The 25,448-nt window shown below is 33.3% G+C and overlaps 4 protein-coding genes and 1 non-coding gene across 6 annotated transcripts; 4 read left to right on the plus strand and 1 right to left on the minus strand.

Moving 5' to 3' along the window:
• The first annotated feature begins 612 nt into the window (after positions 1-612).
• On the plus strand, positions 613-3,301 carry LOC107897259 (ubiquitin domain-containing protein 1). 2 transcript variants are annotated; one of them, XM_041092211.1, is made up of 4 exons: positions 613-1,014; positions 1,834-1,956; positions 2,844-2,966; positions 3,077-3,301. In XM_041092211.1, exons 1-4 carry the CDS (start codon positions 978-980, stop codon positions 3,139-3,141), a joined length of 348 nt encoding a protein of 115 aa, XP_040948145.1. In that variant the 5' UTR covers positions 613-977; the 3' UTR covers positions 3,142-3,301. The 2 variants fall into 2 exon arrangements, with proteins under 2 accessions (XP_040948145.1, XP_040948144.1); XM_041092210.1 differs by having other exon boundaries at positions 614-1,020.
• Positions 3,302-3,650: 349 nt separating this feature from the next.
• LOC107897258 (nucleolar and coiled-body phosphoprotein 1) lies at positions 3,651-7,734 on the minus strand. The gene is made up of 8 exons (XM_016822640.2): positions 7,581-7,734; positions 6,860-6,915; positions 6,618-6,742; positions 6,214-6,373; positions 5,377-5,810; positions 4,663-5,157; positions 4,175-4,298; positions 3,651-3,912 (listed from the first exon to the last, which is right to left on the minus strand). The coding sequence occupies exons 1-8, from the start codon at positions 7,647-7,649 to the stop codon at positions 3,795-3,797; spliced, it is 1,581 nt and encodes a 526-aa protein (XP_016678129.2). The 5' UTR covers positions 7,650-7,734; the 3' UTR covers positions 3,651-3,794.
• A 3,694-nt stretch (positions 7,735-11,428) lies between these two features.
• Positions 11,429-12,141, plus strand: LOC107896088 (uncharacterized). The gene is made up of 2 exons (XM_016821227.2): positions 11,429-11,584; positions 11,708-12,141. The coding sequence occupies exons 1-2, from the start codon at positions 11,511-11,513 to the stop codon at positions 11,940-11,942; spliced, it is 309 nt and encodes a 102-aa protein (XP_016676716.1). The 5' UTR covers positions 11,429-11,510; the 3' UTR covers positions 11,943-12,141.
• A 1,723-nt stretch (positions 12,142-13,864) lies between these two features.
• LOC107897256 (uncharacterized) lies at positions 13,865-19,150 on the plus strand. Its single transcript, XM_016822639.2, has 2 exons — positions 13,865-15,808; positions 16,015-19,150. Exons 1-2 carry the CDS (start codon positions 14,791-14,793, stop codon positions 16,056-16,058), a joined length of 1,062 nt encoding a protein of 353 aa, XP_016678128.1. The 5' UTR covers positions 13,865-14,790; the 3' UTR covers positions 16,059-19,150.
• Positions 19,151-21,522: 2,372 nt separating this feature from the next.
• Positions 21,523-21,630, plus strand: LOC121218090 (small nucleolar RNA R71). Its single transcript, XR_005914354.1, has one exon. It is a non-coding gene; the product is annotated as a small nucleolar RNA R71 (small nucleolar RNA).
• Positions 21,631-25,448: the final 3,818 nt, after the last annotated feature.

Consider the following 25,448-nt stretch of genomic DNA (forward strand, 5'->3'; position numbering starts at 1 on the left):
TTAACTTTTATAAATTTAGAAATGGTAACTTTATGTGACAAGTTAGTAAAAAAATAAAATAAAAATAAAAATATCCATTTCAAAGGACAAGCAATTTAAATAATTTAAATTTCATATTATTTTAATAAAAGGGCATATTATCCAAAATTATTTTGGAAAAAACAGGTTGTTTTTTTTAACCCTTATTTGGAAAGAAAGTGTCAAGGAAAATAGCATCACAACACACTCTCCAAGACCCTTAGATTTTTCCAAAGCCGCCAATGTAGGGCCCAATTATCTTAAAGGGAAAATTACAATGTGGACCCAACACAAATCCAAGTCATCATCCAACTATGACTTGGCAAACCCTTAATTTTTAGAATTTGATCTCAATTTCTATTTTAAAGGATTCGCATTAAAAATAAAATGTATTTTTAATTAAAATATGTAAACCCCATCATAAAGATTCCATAGACAATGCTTTTAGGTATTTCATCTTTATTCCCTTTTAAGGTTTGTGCATTCCTATAATTTAAAATATTATTAAAGAATAATTTAGAGTTGGAAGGACCTAATTGCAAATACATCAAACTTTAAAGGGTTTAAATTGTAAAATATGACAAAACACAAGATACAATGAATTATTGGAAGTCCAAGAAAAGGCTGGAAAGATGAAATAAAAAAATAATAAAAACAGAGGAGCATGACAGCCAACCCAACCACCACTGTCTCAATCCATTCACGATTTTCTTTTTCTTTTTTCTTTTAATTATCACATTATTATTTACACAATCATCAGTTTGTTTTTCCTTTAAAATTTTAATTTAACTCGCCGGAAAAGTCGTCGCCTTTTTCACCGGGAAAATTTCATCTCCTTATCTATCTTTTCTACTTCAGACATAGTTTGACTGAAATTGCAATGAACAAGAATTTGCTCTGAATTTCATTTTTCGGGCTTTGAAGATTGGTGAGCTTTTGTGCTTTAGAAGAATAGCAGAATGGGATGTGTTGGATCGACGCCGGCCAAAGGAGACGGTGATGGTTTTTCATTTTACTTGCTCCTTTTTTTTTTTCTTTCCCTTTTGTTTTTCCTGTTTGGTTTCTGGGAAAATCTTGGGAAAATTGGAAGCTTAAAGGGACAATGACAGCATCGTTGAATTGATTGAGCCCAAGAAAACTTTGAGCTATTCAGTTAAAGTTTCTGATATTTTCTAACCAGCTGAAAGGCTTCACTTTTTTTTTTTCCATTTTTGTTTCAAAATTTTTCAATTTTTTAAAATTTTAAGAGATTAACAACATTTTGGCTATTGAGTTCTACCATAATTATAGTTTTTTTTCCTGGGAATATTCAAAAAAAAACTTAAATTTCCTTTTTAATTGTATAAATAATGTTGTTATTAACTTAATTTGAATGCTTAGTAGTTAACTTTCAGTTAGTACTCATTTGAATGCTTAGTTATTAATTTGAAATTTTTCTTGGAGTTGCAACTGCATTATTTGTTAATTATTATCTTCTAGTTTTGCAAAAAGATTGAACACACATTGAACATTAGGCTATCTTTTGTAGTATTTCAGTATTTCAATTCATTAACTCTCTCTGATAAACATGATGTATGAACTCATACTTCTCCATTTGCATATCTTTTGTAGTATTTCAGTATTTCTATTCATTAACTCTTTCTGATTAACATGATGTATGAACTCATACTTCTCCATTTGCATATCTTTTGTCGTATTTCAGTATTTCAATTCATTAACTTTTTCTGATAAACATGCTGTATGAACTCATACTTCTTGATTTGCATTCGAAGTATATACTAGTTAATCATATCCTGAACGATTTGGTTCTGATAGGGAATGCGAAAAAGATTCGGAAGCCAAAACCATGGAAACATCCTCAGCCGATAACAAAGTCTGAACTCGAGCAGATGCGTGATGAGTTTTGGGACACTGCACCTCATTACGGTGGCCAAAAAGGTTGTTTTCCGTATAACTTATTGCCATTTAGGTTAACATGACTAAGATTATGAACATCTTCGCATGTAGATATTCTCGAGTTCCACAAGTGTGAAGGAATGTTGTTGATCTTGAGTTGACCAAATATATAAAATCTTCTTTTCTGTATGAGCTGAAAAACTTAGTGGTTAATCTGATAATGGCAACTAAACCACCAATATGCAGACCTAGTTATATGGTGGATCCGTTTTTTAGCAAACTGAATCAAACTAAACTGATATATTGGTTTCTAGTTGGCTTGGATTTTAGGCCAGGAACTATAAATATAGAATGATTGTACTTGGTCCCTAGAATTCATGCTGCAAGGTGTTTCCTTGTTCATTGTTCAAGTTCTGAATCCCAATGCAATATAACATAAGATCTTGAATTATCTGTACTATTACTTAAAGCATTCATGGGAATCAATTGAAACTGATAAGTATGTATGAACTAGGTAGGCCAACTCTTTAGCTGACCGACAGGAAAACATGAATGTTGAACTGGCTTATCGATACGTTGAAGATAACTCAGGTTTGGTGTTTGGTTGACCAGATAGAGTTACTAATGGAAACTAAAAGGTCTCATTAGAAGCTTTTCCATGGGTATGATTGTGATACTAAACATTGATATTTAGGAGTCTTCAGTTTCTGGAATCAACAAGAAGTCTGGTTATTTTGCTAATATGCAATTCAGTTTTTACTGTAGAATAGAAAATTCCAAGTAAATGTTTGAATTTATATTGAACAGGTTGGTTTTCTTACCCTTTTTACTTGCAGTATGGCATTTTTATTTTTTAATCTGCTTAAATGTGAATAATCTGGTGATTTTCTCATGAACTTGAATGTAAATGCCAACTTTTTGGACTCCAGAAATCTGGGATGCACTTCGGGCTGCTGCTGCTGAACCTGATTTAAGCCAGGCTCAAGTTATTGTGGACTGTGCGGGGGTCATAGTCCAAAATACTGATCTAACTATCTGCTATGATGAAAGAGGTAAGCAGACCTTGCTGCATCAGATTTTGATAACCATTCGAGCCCGAAAATATGCCTTTTTCAGGCTTGAAATTTCTTCTAACATGTCTTGCACCAACTCTTCTTTGCAGGTGCCAAGTATGAACTACCGAAGTATGTTTTGAGCGAGCCAACAAACATGATCCGAGATAATTGAAAATAGAGAGAATATCGAGGGCAAACGTGTGCCAAGTTGAATATAAATCATGTATATTACTCTCTTCTTTGAAACCCTTTATGAACTCAGGGTCAATTGTGTGCCCTTTTCTAACTTGTGTTTACTTTCGATTTTCATTAGGTTACTGTAAGTTTCTATATATGAAGATCTAATATATATATTCTATAGCAAGCAAAACGAATATAGTTATCCAAGTAAAACTAAAATAACTGAGTTGAATCAATAGAGTATGCATCTGTGTGATCTCTGATATCAGAGCATTGCCAGAGCCCGGAGGTGCAGATTCCAAACTCGCTATCTGCACCTCATCTGTATTTTTTCTTCTCATGAGAATTAACCATCCTAAAAAGGTTGTAGATAATATGATTCTCAGCCAAGACTTAAACAAGAGAGAATATCTGATCATCTGGCTCGGTGATCGGGTTTTTTCTTTTTCTGAATTTCAAAATTTTCTTCGATGAAAAAAAGGAAAAGAACAAGATTACCACTTCTGAAGCTATTCGTAGAATTCATTCATAATTATCTGGGGAAATGTACATGAACATCTATCGATGTCTGTTAAAGCAACTTTTCACTACCACAAGTTCATATAGAAAGGGAAGGAAAAAGCAAAAAGCGCTTGATATCACTGATCAGACCTTTTTGAAGAAAGATAGAATGTTTCCTTGCTTAGGATCCTTTGCATTTCCAGCTTTCTTGTTTCCCGTTTTAACTCCCGGATTAGATGGTGCAGTGGTTCCAACTGCATATCTAAGAGAACAGGAACAAAGATTGGCCTCAGTAAGCATCCTCATTGTCAGCATAGCTTAAAGACCTACCAATATTTTGATTTCTTAAACTAGCAAAATCAGACAAGATGCAGTACAAGCACCAGAAAGAGTTTACACGCATATTCGATTCCATCTTTTTTCTCTGTTTTCTTCCCTCCTTACAGTAGGTGCAGACAAGTTTATGCTAAAGATTAAATAAGAACTACCGACATGTAAGAAAAAATGAAGAGAAAATAGCATACCGGCTATTAGTATTTGCGACAGTATTGGTGGTAGCATTGGTTGCTCCACTTCCAGCTTTCTTCGGCACGTCACTTTCAACTTTCTTCACCTCTGTCTCCTCACCTTCCCAAACTACCTCAGTAACTAATATTAACATATATGGAAAAAAATTATGTGAGAAGATATTAATTTGGCAATAATACTGTTTGTTCCAATTTAGTGCACTTAAGGGGAAAAAAGAGGATAAATTTCTCATAGAAAGAAAGATATACGTAAGTAAAAATTTCCAGTAATTAAATTTAAGTTTGGCATAGTCATGAGAAAATTTAATTGCATTAGCAAAGCCATTGGCATTGCAGGAACTTCAAAAGAGTATACCTTCAATGAGGAAATGTAGCACAATGATAGCTATGCTAAAATAAATAAACAAAAGTCAAGATAAACCCCTTTTTTTTTATATTTGAAACCCTAATTGACCCAAGAAGAAAGGCTAGGCATTGGATTTTACCTTCTCTTCCACGGTCATCAATACGTGTCTTCAACACTTTCCTCCTTTTAGGTGAATTTCGTGAGGCATCAGTCACTTTATCCTTCTTTAAATCAGTTTCAGGAAGCTGGCTTTCAAGCTTGACCGAAGAGGAATTCTTACCATTTGTGCTTTTGCTGCCAAGTGAAGTTTCTTCCCCCAGTGATCTATTGGGTTCTCTATTAGCAGTTCTCTCTTCCTTAACTGTTACTTCATCTTTGTCTGGTTTGTCTACATCGGGCCTCTCTGGAACTGAAGTTTTAGAATTTTGTATTGAACCTAAAAATGATTTCCTTTTAGGGGGATCAGGTGAAGCTAGATTGACAGCATCTTCATACTCATCTTCATCTGATAAATCCAAAACTACCCTCCGTTTCCTATTGCCTTCACTATTAGAAGCTCTCCCAAAATTAACTTCTTGAGCATCAATGTCACTGTTCTCATGTTCTACTGCTTCACAAGCAGAAATTTGTGCATCTGTAGTAAATAAATAATGTAAAAAGGAAAGTATATAAATGAGAAAAGAAGTAACTATGTATATAAAATGTGTTCTAGAAAAGCAAAAATTTAAATAGCAGAACAACTAAAGTAATACAAGCTCTAAATTGTTGAAACAAATTGCAGTATAATTTGTAGAATGCACTTAAAACATCATATAAGAAAGAAACTCTAGTAATAGGACAAATGGCAACAAACCATTAGAATTTTGGATGGAATCAATATTATCTGCTGGCGCAGAACAGGTTTTTGGTTTCGCAGATGCACGATCCCAGAAATTTGCTAATGAACCTCCATTTCCAGTGGAGCCTTTATCATTCTGGCCTTTCTTTTTATTAGAAGGAAAGGAAGTATTTTTTTCTTTATCAGCAGAAGGCTTGGTGGCCAAATCATGGACTCCACCACTAATACTGTCGCTTTTGATACCTTTTACCACAATGGGAGGCTTCTGGGCAACTTTTGAGCTTGATTGCTGAACCTTATTTTGTTGAGATGGTAAAGGTGCACTGAATTGAGCAGAATTATGTATGGACAGTCCTGAGATTCCCACACTATTTGGCTGTGCAGTTGCAACCTTCGCAGGAGTTCCATCGACATTGCGCTTGACAAATGAATTTGAAATCCCACAGAATCTGAAGAAAACATTTAAGGACAAGAGATATAAATTACAGATAGGGTTTTCTTAATGTTTATCTGATCAAGGAACTATCATGTGAAAATCCATCAACACCTTGGGATTAAAATGAGCTAACTTACATATATCTTGAACTCACAATGACTCCTATCTCCCTGAACCAGGACATTGCATTTATTTCTTACCAATACCCTTCTATGAATTGCTATTGACAATAAAGTATAACTGGAAAGCAACATGCTAGTTAAATACCCTTCATTAAATCCATAGATAAGTAACTAGAACATCTCAATGGGAAGTACAAGGACTGGAAAAAAGTAATTAACATGAAGGAACCACCAATGCAACATGAAATCTTCTTGCTCCCATTGCTGTAATGATTAGTTACGGAAGTAGGGTACCTGTTATCTCTCAAGCAATTATCCACTGAGGTGGGCTGCTTGAAGAGCTCTTCAGCTTGTATAAATTCAGTATTCCAAAGTGCAGCCAGGTCCTTTGGGATGCAAGCTTGCACACTATACACATGAACTCTGCAATTGCCATCATATACTTGCTTGGCTTCTGCAAGAAATTAAGGAAAAAAGAATTGCCATTAATCCCTTTTATCTAATTTTACTAGCCAAACAACATAAATATTATTATGGAGACCATAATTGAATGAACTGTTGACTACTTTGCCAATTAGGTCATCTATTCCAAGAATGGTCATGCAGCTAGTACACAAGCATGGATATAAACCATGCACACCCTTAACGGCATACATATTAGAATAAGAGGAACAAAATGAAATTATTGTGGAAAGTACCTGAAAGTTTAGGCCCTGTCACGAGCTGAATATGATAATTTGATGGAGAGTTCTTCAACCAGCCAGACAAACTATATACAACTTCTAAGCCACTTCCATGTTTCTCAACAAACTCTGCAAGCAATCTAAGTATAGGTACCACTGTTTATTAGTCTGTCAACATTATGATTATGAGCCTATGATGTACATTGCTCTATCTGTGCACGTAAACTCTAACTACATTCTAGGCGGGGCAAAATTACCTCTTTGCAACATTGGATGAGACTAAAAAATTACGACTCAACCACTTGTAGGATACCTGAAAGGAAATTTCATTTTAAACCAAAAGAAAAGAAATTTTATACGAACTCCCATACTGTAATGAAGTTTCTAGCCTACAAAGAAGTAATCTCACAGGGACCAATATTATAAAATTACTCAAAGACAATTTTCTTTGATCATAAAAAATCAGGAAGACAAAACAAGGAGAAGCCAGTTGTAGTCTTAATTCTATATCATCTATATCAAAATCTTCATTCAACTTGCAAACAAAAAATCATTTCAATCAAACCCTTATACTCTACAATTCCACCTTGGGCCAGAATTACTATCTTACAAATTAAGTTTATTTCACTTAAAATTAACAGCTTTTTTCAAGTCCCAAAATCTAACCTATAAGAGAACACAAAATAAAAACACGAAAAACGGAAGAGGAACTAATTTCCTGCAAGTTCCCAGAGTAATCAAAGGATGCTTCATTTTTAACCCAACCTAGAAATCAATTTATGCAATAAAATTAGTAAAAAGTAATAAAAGGGAGAAACCCCATGAATTTAAGACCACGAGAGGGAAAGATCAAAATTTGCAAAAGAAAAAAGACATATTATCAAAAACCCGGAAAAGTTTCGAAGAACCAAGTCGATATGAAGGCGAATTCAGAAAAAAAAAATAGAAAAAAGAAAAATTTAAAATAATAGAACTTACTACTTGAAGTTTATCGGAGACGAGAGCTTGGATCTCCTCGAGAATTCCTAGGGTTTCAATTTGGGACATTTCTTGAGGGTTCTTAACAAGGTTTTGGAGTCAGAATTGGGAGATTTAAGGGACAGATTTTCCCGCCAATCCTTTTGAGTTGTGGGGAAACCACTCTACTAATATAGGGATAGGAAGGAATTGATTATGGTTCTCATTGACACGTGACTGTTAGAGTTTGCACGTGACTTTGTATCCTGTAATATGACTGGATCAATGGCCCAATGGACGCAAGAGTGCAGAGTTTAGAAAGTTGGGCTAACCATTCGAAAATTATTATCTAGGTATAAAATTTATTAAAATATGTTATAAGTCCGTATGTTATTTGTAAATTCCAAATTCAGTCTCTTACTATTATTTTTAGGAATTTAGTCTCTCTATTTTTCAAATTTCAAAATTTTAGATCCAACTGTTAGCACTACTATTTTTTTTGTTGAATTCAAGTTTATTGCAACCTTATTTTTTTAGATATATGGCTACCAAGTAGACTTGTTCATAGGTTGGGCTACCCGTCCAGGCTTGAAAGCCCGCTTGAAATTTGGGAGGGTTTGAGAAAAAAATATTACGCTCGAGAAATGAATCTGGGTAAAAAAAATAGGCTTGTTTAAAATATGGGTCGAGCTCGGGCTTGAACATTCAAGTCCCAAGCCCAACCCGGTCTGTTTTTTAAGTTTCTAATACTTTATATCATGTTATTTTTATATATTATGTAACTTAGAACACTTTAAAAAAACATAAACTTATACTAAATATATAATAGTACTCTAATATATACACTAAAATAATGGACGGATTTGGGCAAAATTTTAAGCCCATATTTCAAGTCGGACCGAACTTAGGTAAGTATAAAATATATTAATATCATGCTTAGGCCTGACCTGAACCCAACCCGACCTGACCCATGAGTACCTTTAATACATACAGAAAATTGTGACATATTTTAAGCTATAAAATCATGCAATTACATCTCCATAACTTATAAGATGTTATGATATTGGAAAGATTATAAATAGAGGTATATATAAAGTTTGTATGTGATTGAAAAAAAAAAAGTACTCTTTTGTTCTTACTATAATTTCCTTTGGTTTTATAATACATAACATGATTCTCAATCTTTTTCCTTTGGTTTTAACCATTAAATTCGAATTTTGCCTCCTTAACCATTAACACATATCAACCATAAGAAAGTTTCCAACATTAAACCGTACGAAAGGTATAAAGATAACCAAACTTCTAACTAATTATGGTCATTAGGCTTTTGTTTTTATATGTAAAAGTTTTATAATCATGGTTTATTTTTCTGTTTAAGTTCTTTTGTTTACTATTATTCATAAAAATAACAGTTATTCATGAAGTTTCTGTTGGGATTAATTGCTTTTAGTGTAGTGATTTTGTCTATATGTACTTTTAATTTTTCGAACAAATTGATTTAATAAAATATCTATCAGAATCATTAATATCTTCGTATGTTATCCTTCATGGTTTTTGCATGCAAAACAAAATGAAAGCAAATATTAACTCATTAATTATCTAATGTTAATATTTCATGGTCGAATTGTAATACAGAAAGACAATTTATATTAGTAGATAATCTTAACATGTCCTTAATCTAATCCAAATTGAGCAAATCGATTGAAAGTGATATTGCATGGTCAAATTGTCATCCTTTCCCTTAGCCCAATTATTACCAAAAATAACAAAATAACATGCATTTAACATCAATTTCACAAACTTAACACATTCCATATTATGAAATTAAGTAAAGAAACCATAAAAAGTGCTATTTATTTACTCGGAATTAGCATAATTTGTAAATAAAAGAGTGTTGAAATATCTATATATTTTGGAGTTTACAGTAGTGGTATGAAAATTTTATGTTCTATGCTGATGGTATGTTAATTAAGGATGTATTTGAGATCGGTTTTGAAATTGAAGTTCAAATTTAAAAATTATGATATTTTCGGTTTTAGGGACTAAATTAACATAAATGTGAACTTTAAAGGATTATTGTATAGATGAAATTCAGCTGTTATTTAACTTGAATATACTGTTAAAAGACATTTAGAATAGATGATTAAGTTGTATAGATCAACTTTGTTGGGCCCCTCCAGGAATGGGTCCTTCACGTTGGCCAGTGCACATGATCTAACAGGTGGATTCCTTGAGAAATCTCACGATTTTAACAAGGACCTCTAACAAACAATTTGGAAGTTGAAACTTCCCCCAAAACTAAAACTGTTTCTATGGAAATGTGGGCATAAAATCATCCACACGAGAGCTATGTTGTCCAGCCGAGGGTGCTCACCTAATAAACTTTGCAAAGCTTGTTAGGGACATTGAACCAATTTTCATCCATTGTCAAAAAGCCAAGGAGACTCTGCTCGATGTTAAAGTTGCCATCAGTTTCTCTCCACTAAGTTGGACAAATTGGAATGAATGCTTGCTCTCAAATCTATTGTCTAAACAATGGATTAATAGACCAAAACTGCCTTAACAAGTGTCGAGGTGAAACTTTGGGTAAGAGACGAACTAAGTTTAGCAAAGAGTTTTTTCAAATACTGATCTAATCTTATCTCTGAGTGGAGGACGTTTTCCAGTTCTTTAATAACTACTAGTATCTCACATATTTTTCGAGAAGCTAATTCAAATTGAGATTCACAATAACAGTAAGTAATGTCCTTCATCTCTCAAAAATGATAAATTAATCATAATTTTTTAATTTTTAAAATTAAAATTTAACTTTAATCTCATTAAAAAATTATTGTTTACTCACTCAATGATGACTTGTAAAACCAAAGAAGAATATAATATATTTATTTGTAACTCATGTCTCACACTTGTATATTCTATGTTTTAAAATGATGTATCAAGCCATTTCAATGGATACATAATTTCTCAACATTTCTTTATAGTGCCACTAGTAGCTTATTTTTAATTAGTGGGATAGTAAATCGGCAAAGCTATTAATGTCACTATCAAAATGTGTATATATCCATTAAAAAAGTTTCATGCATCAACTAAAGAAATTAATACGTAATTATTAATATTAAAATGATATTTTTGACTAATTAAATTAAGGATTTAAATAAATATAATTAATTTTTTTCCTAACAATATTTTTCTTTTAATTGGAGCAGATATACTTTATTTATCTGATTCATCCATTTAGCCTACGGACATTCCTTTCTCATTAAACATCCCTTGAGAGAGATAGAGAAAAATACGATTAAATTGAGTAAAAGAATCATGGAGCTACATGTATTAAAAGTTAGATTGTATTTTACTTTTATTACTCAAAAATAGATAAATTAGTCCCTGTACGTTAGATCAAATAGCAAATTAGTTTTTTTTTGTTAAAAATTTCATACTGACAAAATAACCAAATAGTGGCATATGACATGCCATGGTATCTCATGTTAACATACAAGGACCTATTTTTAACAATAGAAATTTTTAAATAGAAGGACCGGTTTTCTCTTTTATCTAAAGTACATGGACTAATTTAACTATTTTTTTGAGTAAAAAGAGCAAAATACAATCCGATTACTAGTATAAGGACCTCTATCATTCTTTACCACCAAATCCAAATAATTTAAGCAAATTAACAGAAAAAAATTAACCATGAGATGCATGATGGTAAATCAAAATGCTAAAATCCATATGAGAAACAAAAAAGGGAAAAAAAAAAGGTGGGGGGAGGGGTAGATCGATACATTATTGGTGCCATCCTAGATTGACTATTCAAAGGAACTATATAATATTTACATTGACTTTTTACAAGTGAAGTCTGCTATAAAAGTCTACCCTTTGGGATTCACTTGGAAACCACAAAATCTTTAGAGCTTCAAAATATAACCAAATTTCTCCTTCACTTGTTTCCTCATGGCTCTTCCTTCTAGCTTTACCATGCTCCCAATCCACATCTCTAATCCTCCAAAACCCAAATCTTTCATCATGTAAGTTCAATCCTACCTTTTATTTTCTTTTTTTCTATTTATGTTATACTTTATTTTGAAAATGATTTTAAAAGTATTTTATGATAATTTTTGTATGATTGATCTTCGTTTGCTGTGGATTAGATGTGCTACACCGAAGCGACGGAAGACCAGCACCGGGAGCGGCGGAAAAATCGACAGCGTCCTCAAGATTTCAACGAGGAGCATAGTAGGAGTGAAGGATGTTAACGACTCTAACACTACTACCGTGAAGGAGATTATTGGAGAATATGACCACAAGAGTCAAGCGAATGTTTATGATGGTAATCATGATAATGATGATGGTTCTGTTAAGGGAACTGAATTACCAACTGATTAATGGCTTTTAAGTTTGTAGTTAAGAAGATGTGATCATGGATAGCTTTGATTATATAAAAATAATGAAAGAATGATGATGGGTTTTCGTAGTATAAATAAGCTTAGTTTCCTTTCATTTTGCTTGTAAAAAATGTTAATCTCTAGGCACGTAGTTTGTTGTATCCCAAACTTAATTTAGTTGATGAAATCTTTATAAATAATTGTCTCTTTCTTTCCTTGTTTGGTGAAAAAGGAAAAGCATTAAGCTATTATTACATCAGGACTATACACCAACAAAAAATATCCTCATATGAGTAATTAACTGTTCCGTTTCACCTTTAGCTTCTTTTATGAAACAATCTGTCACCCTATTACTCTCTCTTAGTATCTGTCGAAACTTCACTTCTTAAGGTATTAGTCTTGAATGAGCTTAACTTCACTGTAGTTATTATTTGTTAAAACCCCACTTACCTTAATCGCACGAGAAGAACAAAGAAATTGACAAGAAGAGGGAAGAAACAAAACTGACATGAGAAATAGTTTTGGGAAGAGTGAGAAAATTTTTTAAAAATAATAAAATAAAATAAACAATATATTTAACTAATATCCTAACTCTCCACTAACAATCACATCCTCACTAACCCGCCTTGATCCTCATCTAATCACCTCAGAGTTTCACTTCCATTGAATCTCTATCACACAACCGAAGCAAAAATTAACATTCACACTATTCAAACACGAGACTATAGGGCAAGCTAACATCTTAGCACTCAAACCAGCAAGCTCATTTTGATATAAGTTTACTAAAGATAAAATATAACCAACCCACCAAAGATAATGCTAGGATAAAAAATAACTGAATTTTCCATAAATGAGGCTTAAACCCAAGACCTCAAACACACAATTAAAATACTTAGCCACTAAAACAAATACATGTTTATGATAAATTTCATAGAAACAAAATTAAGAAATTTAGGGCGTTGCATTAAGATTTACAAGATAAATTCTTTCCTCATTTGATTATTTAGTTTTCTTTGTGAGTGAATAACGATGAGGTTTGCATAATATTTCATTTCTTGTGAACGTTGTGATTTAGGTTGTCACGATGTGTCAAAGGTTATAGTAGCATTGGAAGACCTCCAATTACGGTGGAAAATATTGCTGGTTTTGGAATGAAATTGCAACAAGACCTTTCTGAGGTCAATGATAAATTTGAGAACATGTTCATAAAGATGCAAAAGGAGTAAGAGGCTCGAAATGCTCGAGAGGCTCAAAGGAACACTATTTTGCAAACAATGAGCAACAATATTTTGCATTAGTTATATAAAGTAAAAAATAAATTGTTTATTGAGTATGTTAAAATTATTTTAATTATAATTTAAATTTTTTTTACTATAATATTTAAATTGATAAGTTAATATGTTTTAATTATATTCAATAATTCATATCATAAATATTATTTTATGTTAATTACTACCATTAAAAGTATAATATTTAAAAAATTAATTAAATATCAATCACATAAAATCACATGCAACACATATGATATTAGAATATAATAGCTAAAAGATAGAAAACAACAGAAAAAATCTATATTTTATAAAATTAATGCAAATAAATAATTTTCTAATTAATTATAAAATTTAAAAGTACTTTAATTATAACACAAATTATTATTTACTATTTGTATTTATTTAATTAAAAAGGAATAATAGAGTAATGAGCAAAAAGAAAAAGAAAAAAGTATAAGGGTGAGTTTGGATGGGCGGTGCGTTTATTTGCGGTTAGTGTAAAAACAGCGGTGGCGGTGAGATTAGATACTGTAACGATACTGTAGCGTGAGATAAAAAGTAAGCTAAATGTACCACACCGCACCCAATCGCCCATCCAAACCCACCCTAAGAAAATCTATATGTACCGCAACTATATGGTGACATATGTCACCAAATAAACGTATAGTGGAAAAGTTAATGGAATTAGTAGGGAAAAATCTGACTGCAGTATTAGAGTATAGGAGTTGTTAGTTAGTTGTGAGTCTGGTAAAGTTGTTTCTCAGTTGAGACTAGTCAACAAAGTCTATAAATACTGTACGTTGAGATTTCAGAAGCAAGCAATTTTGAATACAAAGAAAAGAAGTTTATTCTCTGTTCTCTCTATTTCCTTCTGTTTGGCTAGATATATTTTCATCCTTTTATCAAGTTCTTTCATGGTATCATTCGCCATTTGATTCTGGATCTTGTCTATCATGGCTTCCGCTAATTTCGCAACTGGTGAGTCTAGCTCTGGTGTGTTCTCCGACGATCGTGTCATGACTGGTCTTCCTCGGCATGAAGTGGTTAAGCTCAATGAAGGCACCTATATTTAGTGGCGCAAACAGATCAAATTAATAGTGGATGGGTATGGACTTAATGGATTTTTAGATGGCACCATTGTTCCGCCATCGAGGTTTGTGTATCTGCTTGATGGATCTCGTACTCCAAATCCGGCGGCACAGGTGTTCACGCAGCAAGATAGGCTTCTAACTTCATGGCTATTATCAACTGCAAGTACATCTCTTCAATCGTCATTTGATGATGCGTGCACGACGTGTGATATGTGGAACACGGCTATTAATCTGTTTGTGGCTGACACTGGTGCTAAGCAGTCACGACTTCGGCATGAGCTTCATTCTTTGAAGAAAGGTAACCTTTCCATAAAAGCTTATGTTGCTAAAATTAAAGATCTGTGTGCTATGTTAGATGCCTCTGGTTCTCGTCTCTCTGATGAAGAGAAGATTGAGGTGATGCTTGCGGGATTACCGTCAGAGTTTGAGGCGGTTATCTCCTCCGCTAGGCTGTCGACTGGAGTTCTACCGTTACAACGTTTGGTTGATGCTTTTAGTTGATTGTGAAAGTCGTCAAGCTCAAGTGTTGCAGGAGGTAAATTTGAACGCAAATCTAGTTGAGGATGCGCCGTCAGTTGAAGGAGGCAGTCGTGGCGGTCGTACGTCTGTTCGTGGCCGTGGCAGAACCTTACGATCTCGCATTCAATGCCAGATTTGTAGTCGATTTGGTCATGTGGCTCAGAAGTGCTATTACCGTTATCATAGAGACTCGAATACCTCTTCCGTGGTGCCGTCAGTATTTTGTCAAGGGGTTTCGTCGGGTGTTGAGCGAGCTGAATTTGGACCGTGTGCGCAAGAAGAAGAAGAAGAAAAATATGTGGCTCCTTATCCCAAAAGTCAGAGAACAATTTATGGCCAAGGGTACTATGCAAGTCAAAATAGGAATGGTGGTCAAAATTGGAGTGCTAGCATGCAAAGTGAGAAATTGGCACGTGGGCCACAAGTGTCATATGCAAATGAATATGGCAGGCCATATGGGAATAATTTTAAGTCAAGTTTGCGTCAGTTTGGTTATGATGATGGGCCTGGTTTTAATAGCAATGGGTTTAATGGAAATGCCCCATTGGACTTTGTTGCTAGAAATGGACGGCGTGGGTTGCAAGGGCCGAATATGGTAAATTCTACTAATGGGCCGAATACTGACCCAAATGCAAATGGGGTTCCGTCATCTAATTTTGTTCAAGTTGATCAAAGTGATCCCGGTTCGCCTGAACCAATTGGTGTTGATCGAGTTATGCGCTTTACCAAACCACGTGCTCGGGTTTATACTGGGTCCGAACCGTGTATTGGGCTTCTTCGGCTAGGGGACTTACGTGCATCTAATTATTCTGATCCTTCAGAATCCAGCTCTCATGTCAACACTGCTCAACTTGGATTTAGTACTGGTAATGATGCTCCGTACGTATCAGTGCGAGGTAACACCACATCTTGGTATCCTGACTCGGGAGCGAGTCATCATGTATGTCGTGATGTGTCAGCTTTACGTGATGTCACGCCATATTCAGGTACGTCATCTCTTTTAATGGGTGATGGTACTCCTGCAGTAATTTCGTCAATTAGTATTGCTATTTTATCTACTCAGTATAAACTATTACGATTATCAAATGTCTTATGTGTGCCAAGTATACGGAAAAACCTCTTATCCGTCTCACAGTTTGCTCGTGATAATGGTGTTTTTTTTGAGTTTCATCCTAACCATTGTGTTATTAAGGATACGGTGACTCGGGAGACATTGCTGACGAGCCGTATTCATGATGGACTATATCAGTTTTCTGTGCCAGTGGGTTCTATTCCGTCTACGGTTGCTCCATTTGTTGCACATTCGCAAGTTTCACATACAGTTTTAAATAATAATGTGTTTGCTTTATGGCATTATAGTTTAGGCCACCCATCAACTTCTATGGTCAAAACAGTTTTAAATAAATGTAATGTTACTTCAAGTAAAAATAGTTTGGATGGTATATGTACTGTATGTCAAAAAGGCAGGTCACATAAGTTATCTTTCTCACCTTCGACTACTAGCTATCGTCCTTTGGAGTTGGTTGTGTCTGATCTTTGGGGTCCTGCACCTGTTGCATGTGGTGATAAAAGATATTATGTTTCATTTATTGATATGTGTACTCAGTTTACTTGGGTCTATCTTTTACGTCAAAAAGCTCAAGCACTAGAATGCTTCACTCAGTTTCAACAGTTAATTAAGACACAGTTTGGCAAGTCTATTAAGTAGTTCCAGAGTGATTGGGGAGGCGAATACTGTGGTTTTACGTCTGTCTTAGAATCTCAAGGAATCATACATCGACTGACATGTTCGTACACTTCAGAATAAAATGGAGTAGCTGAGCGTAAACATCGTCACGTTGTTGAAGTGGGTATTACATTGTTGGCTCACGCAAATTTGCCTATGGAATACTGGGGGTATGCGTTTTGCTGTGCGGTTCATCTTATAAATTGACTTCCTATTGTTGTCCTTCAGAACAGTTCTCCGTTGAAGGCACTATATGTACATGATCTGACCTATGATCATCTTCGAGTGTTTGGCTGCTGTTGTTATCCTTACTTACGTCCGTTTGTAGGTCATAAGTTGGAATTTCGATCTCAGCCGTCTACATTTTTGGGCTACAGTCCTCGTCACAAGGGGTATCAATGTCTTTTACCAGATGGTAAGGTTATAATTTCAAGGCATGTGGTATTTGATGAGCAGAGGTTTCTGTTTGCTAAAACTAGTCCAGACAAGTCTGTGTCGACGACCAGTCAGACTAGTTCGACTGTTGTTCCTCTCGTGTGGCCATCTTATTCCTCAACTCTTGAGCCTTGCATGATGACACCATCTTTACAAGGGTTGCAATCTCAGTCTACTGATCCTGTATTAGATGTTAATTTGGAGCAGTCTCAGTCCCATCATTCTTCAGCTGATGTTGGGACTGGGTCGGGTAATCTTCCAGCTCATGGTTCGTCAGCTAATGATGGGACTGAGTTGAGTGATCATCAAGTGATAACAATGCTCACTCTCATTCTACTATGAGAGTGTCTGCAGGTGTTTCATCGGCATCTGATAGTCAGATTAGTAGGCCACCCACGGGTAATACTCACCCAATGGTCACTCGAGCTAAAGCGGGGGTTTACAAGCCTAAGGTTTAAATGTTGAAGCTGTTGAACCGACTACGATTGAAGAAGCTCTAGCTACTGTTGAGTGGCGCGATGCTGCGCAAGCTGAGTACGAGGCTCTTATACGTAATTCCACATGGGAGCTAGTTCCTACTCCGTCTAATCATAAGATCATTGGGTGCAAATGGTTGTTCAGAATCAAGAAGAATTCTGATGGTACTATTGCTCGACATAAGGCTCGCTTAGTCGCAAAAGGATGTTCTTAAGTTCCAGGTTGTAATTTTAAGGAAACGTTTAGTCAAGTGGTCAAACCGGCTACTATCAGAGTTATTTTGTCTATTGCTGTGTCTAGGGGGTGGTCGCTTCGGCAAGTGGATGTGAATAATGCGTTTCTAAATGGTGATCTTGACACTGAAGTCTTTATACATCAACCTCCCGGTTATGTTCAATATGCCTTAGATGGCAGATCTTTGGTGTGTCGTCTGAAGAAAGCGTTGTATGGTCTTCGTCAGGCTCCTCGTGCCTGGTTTGAGAAGTTAAAAGGATTTCTAGTTTCTGTGGGGTTTGTGGTATCAAAGTCTGACGCTTCCTTATTTGTTCGAGTGGTACCAGCTTCAACATTGTATGTTCTTGTGTACGTTGATGATATCATTATTACTGGTGATGTGCGTTCTGTTATAGAGTGGTTTGTTAGATTACTGAATAGTGAGTTCTCGCTTAAGGACATGGGTGATCTCCATTACTTTCTTGGGATAGAGGTTATTCGTTCTTCGTCAGGCTGTCTTTTTTTTGTCAGAAGAAGTATATACGTGATATTCTTATTCGTTGTTTGATGGAAAATGCGAAGAGTGTTCATACACCGATGATTAGTTCCTCTATTATGACTAGAGATGGTGGTGAGCGGTTAGATGATCTGACTGAATACAGAAGTCTTGCAGGAGCTTTACAGTATGTCACTCTTATGCGGCCTGATGTTGCATATGCTGTAAATCGAATATGCCAGTTTATGCATTGTCCCACTCCTATTCATATGACCGCCTTGAAGCGCATTTTGAGATATCTAGGTGGAACGATTGATTTTGGGATTGTGTTTCGTCCTCCACAGGTTTGTCCTTAGTTGGATATGCTGATGCAAATTGGGGACTAGATTTTGATGATCGAAGATTCACTACTGGATAATGTGTCTATTTCGGACATACACCTGTGTCGTGGTGTACGAAGAAACAACAGGTTGTTGCTCGGTCTACTGCTGAGGCAGAATACCGAAGTCTTGCTGCAGTTACTAGTGAGGTTACGTGGCTTTTATCGTTACTTCAAGAATTACATGTTCAGTCTAATAGTATTCCCAATATTTGGTGTGACAGTTCTGGGGCGGTTGCGGTTGCTACCAATCCCGTTCTCCATTCAAAATTTAAGCATGTTGAGTTAGATTTATTTTTTGTTCGCGAGAAGGTTGCTGATGGTATTGTTGTCGTTGGTAAAGTTCCAGCATGTGATCAAGTCGCTGATGTTCTTACTAAGGTGCTTTCGCTATCTAGTTTTACTCGTTTTAGGAGTTTTCTACGGGTGTTGCCTGTGGAGAAGATGGATGAATATTAGAGTATAGGAGTTGTTAGTTAGTTGTGAGTCTGGTAAGGTTGTTGCTCAATTGAGACTAGTCAACAAAGTCTATAAATACTGTACGTTGAGATTTTAGAAGCAAGCAATTTTGAATACAAAGAAAAGAAGTTTATTTTTTGTTCTCTCTATTTCCTTCTGTTTGGCTAGATATATTTTCATCCTTTTATCAAGTTCTTTCATGCAGCAATAATTTAAAATTAAATTCATAATTTGGAATGTTGAATGCAATTATCTCAATATAAAATATTTTTAGGCTTATTTAAATGTCCACTAATCAAAACATGTAAAGTTTTGAGGAAAATGATTGGAATATATCCTGGTGAAGCTAGAGGGGTTGATAGCGCTCAACACTCTTAAAAGTTTATCAATTTTCATTTTAATCCTTACATTATATACTTAGAAATGTAATAATTTTTGTTTGCCCCTACATTTTGTCAAGTTTCATTTTAGCTCTCAAGTAATATATAAAAATATGATAATTTATATTTAGCCCTTAAAGTTTTTTAAATTTTAGCCTCCACTTTAAATATCTAAAAGAATGATGAATTATGTAGTCTTCCCAAAGTTTTTCAATTTAACTTATTTTAACATAAAAAGTTATATACCTAATTTAATTATATTACTTATTACTAGTATTATTTTAGTAATATGACTTTAATTCCTATAAGATTTTTACATTAATAACTTTACTAATGATTTTAAAAAGGTAAAAAAATTATATATTATTTGTAATATCAGTAACAATTACAATATTTAAATTTAATATTTTTACACTTAATTTGTTGTTATTGTATAAAGCGAATAAACATTCCGAAACAACCCATGGATGAGTTGATATCCCCCTTTATAATAATTCAAGCTTCACCCGTTTATCCAATACATCTTCAATAAACATGAGTTTAAATTAAATTTATTATGCGAGTTTCAAGGTCCAATTTCAAATCCATGGATGTAATAGATTTACACTATTCTAATACCCAATACTAAGGTTAAAGGCCGAACAAATCAAATCAAAACTCGAACAAATATAATATGTGAGGATGAATCTTTTCGAGAAAAGGGGGAATGATACATGCACGGAATGAGTGAAATTTGTTAAAGTCAATCCAACTAAGCTGCCAATTTTCAAGCTAAAAGAATTAGTCAACTTGCGATTATTTTTTGGATGGAATCTAGACATTTATGAGCTTAGATGTCTGCATAGTGTTTGAAGATATATCTTTTAACTTTGAATCATTCGATTTCGAGTTTGGGAGCCCAAGTTATTACCCTTTTAGTGAAGACTGTGTGAGCAAAATTTTTGGACGGGGTTATTATGGAAATTATGAGTTTTGAGCTTTTTATTCGAATTTAAATCATATTGGATTCGAGTTTTAGGCTTACTTTTTATTATATATGAGCTCAATAATGTATTTATTAACTTTCATTATTTTATTTATTTATTTATTTCGAGTTTTGGATAATTTTTAAGTATTTTAAGTTATTTAAGAGTTATGTTAATAAGAAAATTTAGTTTAAAACTATCTATTGTTTAGATTAACTAAAATTTCAGTATACTTTGAGAGTTTCATTTAGATGTACTTAGCTAGCTGTTGCGTGTAAATAATGCAAATGTGCAAGTGTACATGTCGATTCAAGTAATATAATGATGAGTGAGTATTGTCTCCACAGGGATCGAAAGTTGATTTGAATTGGTAAGTATTACTGCAAATATAATGAATGAAACTGTGCAAAATGAACAAAGTATAAATTGGTGAAGGGTATTAATGAATGAACTAATGATATAAATTATAACTGAAAAATGACCAAACAATTTAAATATCGTGGCAATTCACAAGGAACAAGTAGAGAGTATTTCTGCTGTTGAATGATAAAGGTTAGAACTGCTCAGGGAATATTTTTATAACATAATAATGCCATGGCAATGTTATGACTAAACTACTGCCTAAATGTTTACTACTTCAGTCTACTTCTTTCGAGAGTTAAACTTTAATTATTATTTGGAGTCTGTGTATGTCTACAAGACTCATGAATGATAACCCAATTGACGCTCTACACCTGTATAGATTGCATCTTCTATGTCTAGAGTGTTACGAATATTCTTTCGAGTATTTGATTGTATCAATCGATTAAGAATCTGATGTATTTAATCCTCCCAGATTCAAATCCATCTAAATTCATAACATGCAATCAACTATGTCCAAAGCTTTCATGCATGCATTCCAAATAAACAAGAATAGAATGAAACATTAATCTTAATCAAAATTAAATCATTCCATTATAGATAATTCAATATTTACCCAAATAATTTCAATCCGAGATAATTAGCTCATGGGTTGGGCAATGAAATCCAAAATTAAATCATTCATCAACATTCTTCAAGTTTTATGAATCAGAGAATTCAAATAAAGTCCCATTGGTAGAGGCATCGACAACTGTTCTTATATGAGCTTTTAATCCATTATAGAATATTTTCATTTGTGTCTAACGCTAGAAACCATGCATCGGGCATTTTTTTTAGTATCTCCTTGAATTGCTCCCATGCTTCATATAATGTTTCATCCTCTAATTGTATAAACGATGTAATGTCGTTCCTCAACTTAATATTCACTTTAGGAGGATTATATCTTAACAAAAACTTTTGACACAACTCATTCCATGATGCCACTGTACCTAATGCTAATGCATTTAACCATGCTTTGGCACGATCACGCAATGAATAAGGAAATAGCTTTAGTTGCAGGGCATCCTTAGGAACACCTTGCTATCTGAATGAATCGTAGAGTTCCAAAAAGAATTGTAAATGCAACCTTGGATCCTCAATAGACAATCCACTAAATTGCCCCACTATTTACAGCATTTGAAACATGACTTGCTTTAATTCGAAATGCTGAGCTTAAATATGTGGCTTGACAATTCCTGGATTTAAATCACCTAAGTTTGGCATGACATATTCTCTAATGGGTCTGTCTCTATCATCTACAATTCGAGGAATATCAACATCCCTTCTTTCCTGATGTAATGGCTCTTCTTTAACCTAATCGTTTCTAATTCTTTCCATTTCTTGCAACTCTTTTCTCCTTCGCCTTAAGGCTCTCTCAATCTTTGGATCAAAACAATACTTAGTATTCTCTGGAATATTTCTAGGCATGCACTAGCACAGACCATGTGATCTAAGTCAGCGAATTACATGGTTTAGAACACGAGCTGAGACATGACCATGTGTCTCATTGTTCGAATACTACATGGTTTGGGCTATGTCACACGACCATGTGACCCCTATTTTCCAAATTTTCAACTTTTTTCCAAATTTTTTGAAATGTTTTAAATTAGTCCCAAATTGATTTTGAACTATTTTTAGGGCCTTGAAGGCTCGATTTAAGGTCCAAATGTATATGTCTTTAAGATTTGTAATGAGTTTTAGGTAATTAATATTAAATGACATTATTGATCTGTTTTGAAGTCAATTGTTTTAATTTGTATGGTAATGGTCCATAACCTTAATCTGACAACGGAGACGGGTTAGGGGTGTTACAGGAATGATGCGAGTTTTAAGGCCTAATTTCAGGCCCATGGATGTGATGGGCTTACACTACCCCAATGCCCAATAATAAGGTCAAAGGCCAAAAAAATCAAACCAAGATTCGATCAAAGACAAAATATGAGGATTAATCTTTTCGAGAAAAGGAGGAATGATACATGCATGAAATTAGTGAAATTTATTAAAGTCAATTCAACTAAGCTATCAATTTTCAAGCTAAAAAGATTAGTCAACTTGTGACAAATTTTTGGATGAGATCCGGACATTTATGGGCTTAGATGTCTGCATAGAGTTTGAGATATATCTCTTAACTTTGAATCACTCAAGTTCGAGTTTGGGAGCTCAAGTTATTACCGTTTTAGTGAAGACTGTGTGAGTAGAATTTTTGGACGGGATTATTACGAAAATTACGAGTTTTGAGCTTTTTATTTGAGTTTAAATCATATTGGTTTCGAGTTTTAGGCTTAATTTTTATTATATATGAGTTCAATATTGTATTTATTAAGTTTTATTATTTTATTATTTATTTATTCCGAATTTTGGATAAATTTTAAGTATTTTAGTTTATTTAAGAGTTATGTCAATAAGAAAGTGTAGTTTAAAACTACATGTTGTTTAGAATAACTAGAATTTTAGTATAGTTGAGAGTTTTATTTAAATGTACTTAACTAGCCTATATAAATGTCTCTTCATAGAACAATCAATTCATTCATTATTCACGTTGAGTTAATAAAATTTTCTTTGAGTTTTCTATTTAAGAATTTCTCTTGAGTTGTTTTTAGAAGAGTTTTAACAATCTTTTCAGATTGTGAGATCATTTTCAAGTTTTTTCTTACCAAGTTTTCTTTCTTGAAGGGTAAATTAGAGTCGTTTGAAAGGGGTTGTGGACTCATCGAGTTTTCAAGGCTCCTTAGTACTTCCACATGTCATCTTCATCTTTTCCATCTATTTATTTTATTTTGTTCCTATTTAATTATTCAAATATTTGATTTATTTAATTATTTTTTCTATCTTAATTATCTATTTTAATTACTTCCTTTAATTTTAAATTATTATATCTGACTTGGATTTGTTTACATTTCAAGTTATGTCAAAATCCAAGTTTCTTTCTGATCGTTTAGAGCTCTAAGTCAAATCCACGACTTGTACAAAATTATGACCCTCTTTTGCACTCATACTATCAATTTTGTTTGATTTTATATATGAAGAAAAAAAATTTTGATTCTAAATTTTTGCAAACTTGGATATCCCCTAAATAATTATAAATTCAAATTAAGATTGTTTTGAATATTCAAATATTTGATAGGTAAGAATATTTAATTTGGATTTGAATAATAATACTCGAATTATTTGCGGAAAATAAGTGGATTTGGATTTTAAGTACTTTTATGAATTCAATTTCGGATAACTCAAAAAATGCAAATATTTAACCTTTGATTGCTCTTATTTTAAAACTCTTTTATCACTACACCAATAATTTATTATCATTAAAATATATATTTTATTATTTTAAAATAATAAAAATGAATGTTTAAAGTTCATTACAAGTCATTGTACCATATCAAAAACTTCATTTTAGTCTCTTTACTATTTGAAGGAACATTTTAGTCCCTGTGTATTTGAAAAGCTAACATTTTAGTCCTTGCACGTTAACTTTGTTGTTAATGAAATGGGTTGGCTTAAGGTTGCCTTGACATTAAATCAAATATTAAATGAAATTTAAAAGATTACTCAAAAAAATGGAATTGTGTGGCTTAATGATGACTATTGTGAATCTAACTACAAATAATTTAAACACAACAATTATGTAGAAAAGAGAAAAAGAATCGAAAACAATTTGGGGTAAAAGCAAAATCAATTTCTTACCTATACTCATTCTTCAAAATTGTTATTTAACTTTTTTAATTTAATTTAATATTTAATATAACGTCACGCCAATCACTGTTAAGGCATGTTATTTCATTAACGAAGTTAACATGCAAGGACTAAAATATTAACTTTCAAACGTATAAAAATTAATATATTCTCCTAATAATTATAGAGAAATTAAAATAAACTTTATGATATGATAACAACTTATAATAAACTTCGTTTAAAAAAAACCAATTTACTAAATTTTAACCTAAAATAAATTTCAGCCCAAATCGTACTCCATCACATGAAAAATTTTGACTCTCAAATAAAAACAACATAAATATATATATATAAAATGTAAAAAAGGGAACACAGCAATCCAAGTTGTGATGTCTTGTGGTGTGGTCCAAATGGTGGGAATGCCTTTATAAAATGCGTTGATGACTTTGATAGCCATGGTTTTACTTACATTATCATAAAGGGTAAGTCATCATAAATCAATAAATTAAACAAAATTAGGAAATGATCAGATGAAGATAAAACAACCATCTTTGGATTATTTGCATGGCATACGTCAAAGGAATCAAATTTTATTTCATTTTTAATTTTTAAAAACATCAAGTCACGTCAATTTTGATGTCACTATATTTCATTTGATAAATAAATCTAATAAGATTCACCTTTATTTATTTATGTAGGGCTGGTTTGTGGTCACTGTGATAGATTTTTTCATGACACACGATTATCCTATAATTAACTTTTTTAAATAGTTTTCAATTACTCAAATAAATTTGAAATATTTGAAATAATTCTCGTTTAAATAGGGTCATACATAGTTCTTTCCCAACTCTTAAATAGGAAGTTAATATATTTCAGTGCATTCAAACTCACGTCCTCTTACACTGGCAACAACACTAATATCAATCGAGTTAAGACTCAATCGAAAATAATATAATATATTTATTTCCAATTGACCGAGACTTAAGCTCATGATTCGCACTTCAATATTTTATGTTTTGATATGA

This window comes from Gossypium hirsutum, chromosome D05 (genome assembly GCF_007990345.1).
Source record: "Gossypium hirsutum isolate 1008001.06 chromosome D05, Gossypium_hirsutum_v2.1, whole genome shotgun sequence".
In the NCBI taxonomy this organism is placed as follows: domain Eukaryota; kingdom Viridiplantae; phylum Streptophyta; class Magnoliopsida; order Malvales; family Malvaceae; genus Gossypium; species Gossypium hirsutum.

Bases quoted from the DNA above. Each gene is read 5' to 3' on its own strand.
- LOC107897256 (XM_016822639.2), top strand. From the start codon at position 14,791: ATGCTTTTAGTTGATTGTGAAAGTCGTCAAGCTCAAGTGTTGCAGGAG. The intron at 15,809-16,014 runs GTACGTCATCTC...TGTGTTATTAAG, and splicing joins TGATGTCACGCCATATTCAG to GATACGGTGACTCGGGAGAC.
- LOC107897259 (XM_041092210.1), top strand. From the start codon at position 978: ATGGGATGTGTTGGATCGACGCCGGCCAAAGGAGACGGTGATG. The intron at 1,021-1,833 runs GTTTTTCATTTT...TGGTTCTGATAG, and splicing joins GGCCAAAGGAGACGGTGATG to GGAATGCGAAAAAGATTCGG. The intron at 1,957-2,843 runs GTTGTTTTCCGT...TTTGGACTCCAG, and splicing joins TCATTACGGTGGCCAAAAAG to AAATCTGGGATGCACTTCGG.
- LOC107896088 (XM_016821227.2), top strand. From the start codon at position 11,511: ATGGCTCTTCCTTCTAGCTTTACCATGCTCCCAATCCACATCTCTAAT. The intron at 11,585-11,707 runs GTAAGTTCAATC...GCTGTGGATTAG, and splicing joins AAACCCAAATCTTTCATCAT to ATGTGCTACACCGAAGCGAC.
- LOC107897258 (XM_016822640.2), bottom strand. From the start codon at position 7,649: ATGTCCCAAATTGAAACCCTAGGAATTCTCGAGGAGATCCAAGCTCTC. The intron at 6,916-7,580 runs GTAAGTTCTATT...ATTTCCTTTCAG, and splicing joins TCTCCGATAAACTTCAAGTA to GTATCCTACAAGTGGTTGAG. The intron at 6,374-6,617 runs GTACTTTCCACA...AATTTCTTGCAG, and splicing joins GACAGGGCCTAAACTTTCAG to AAGCCAAGCAAGTATATGAT.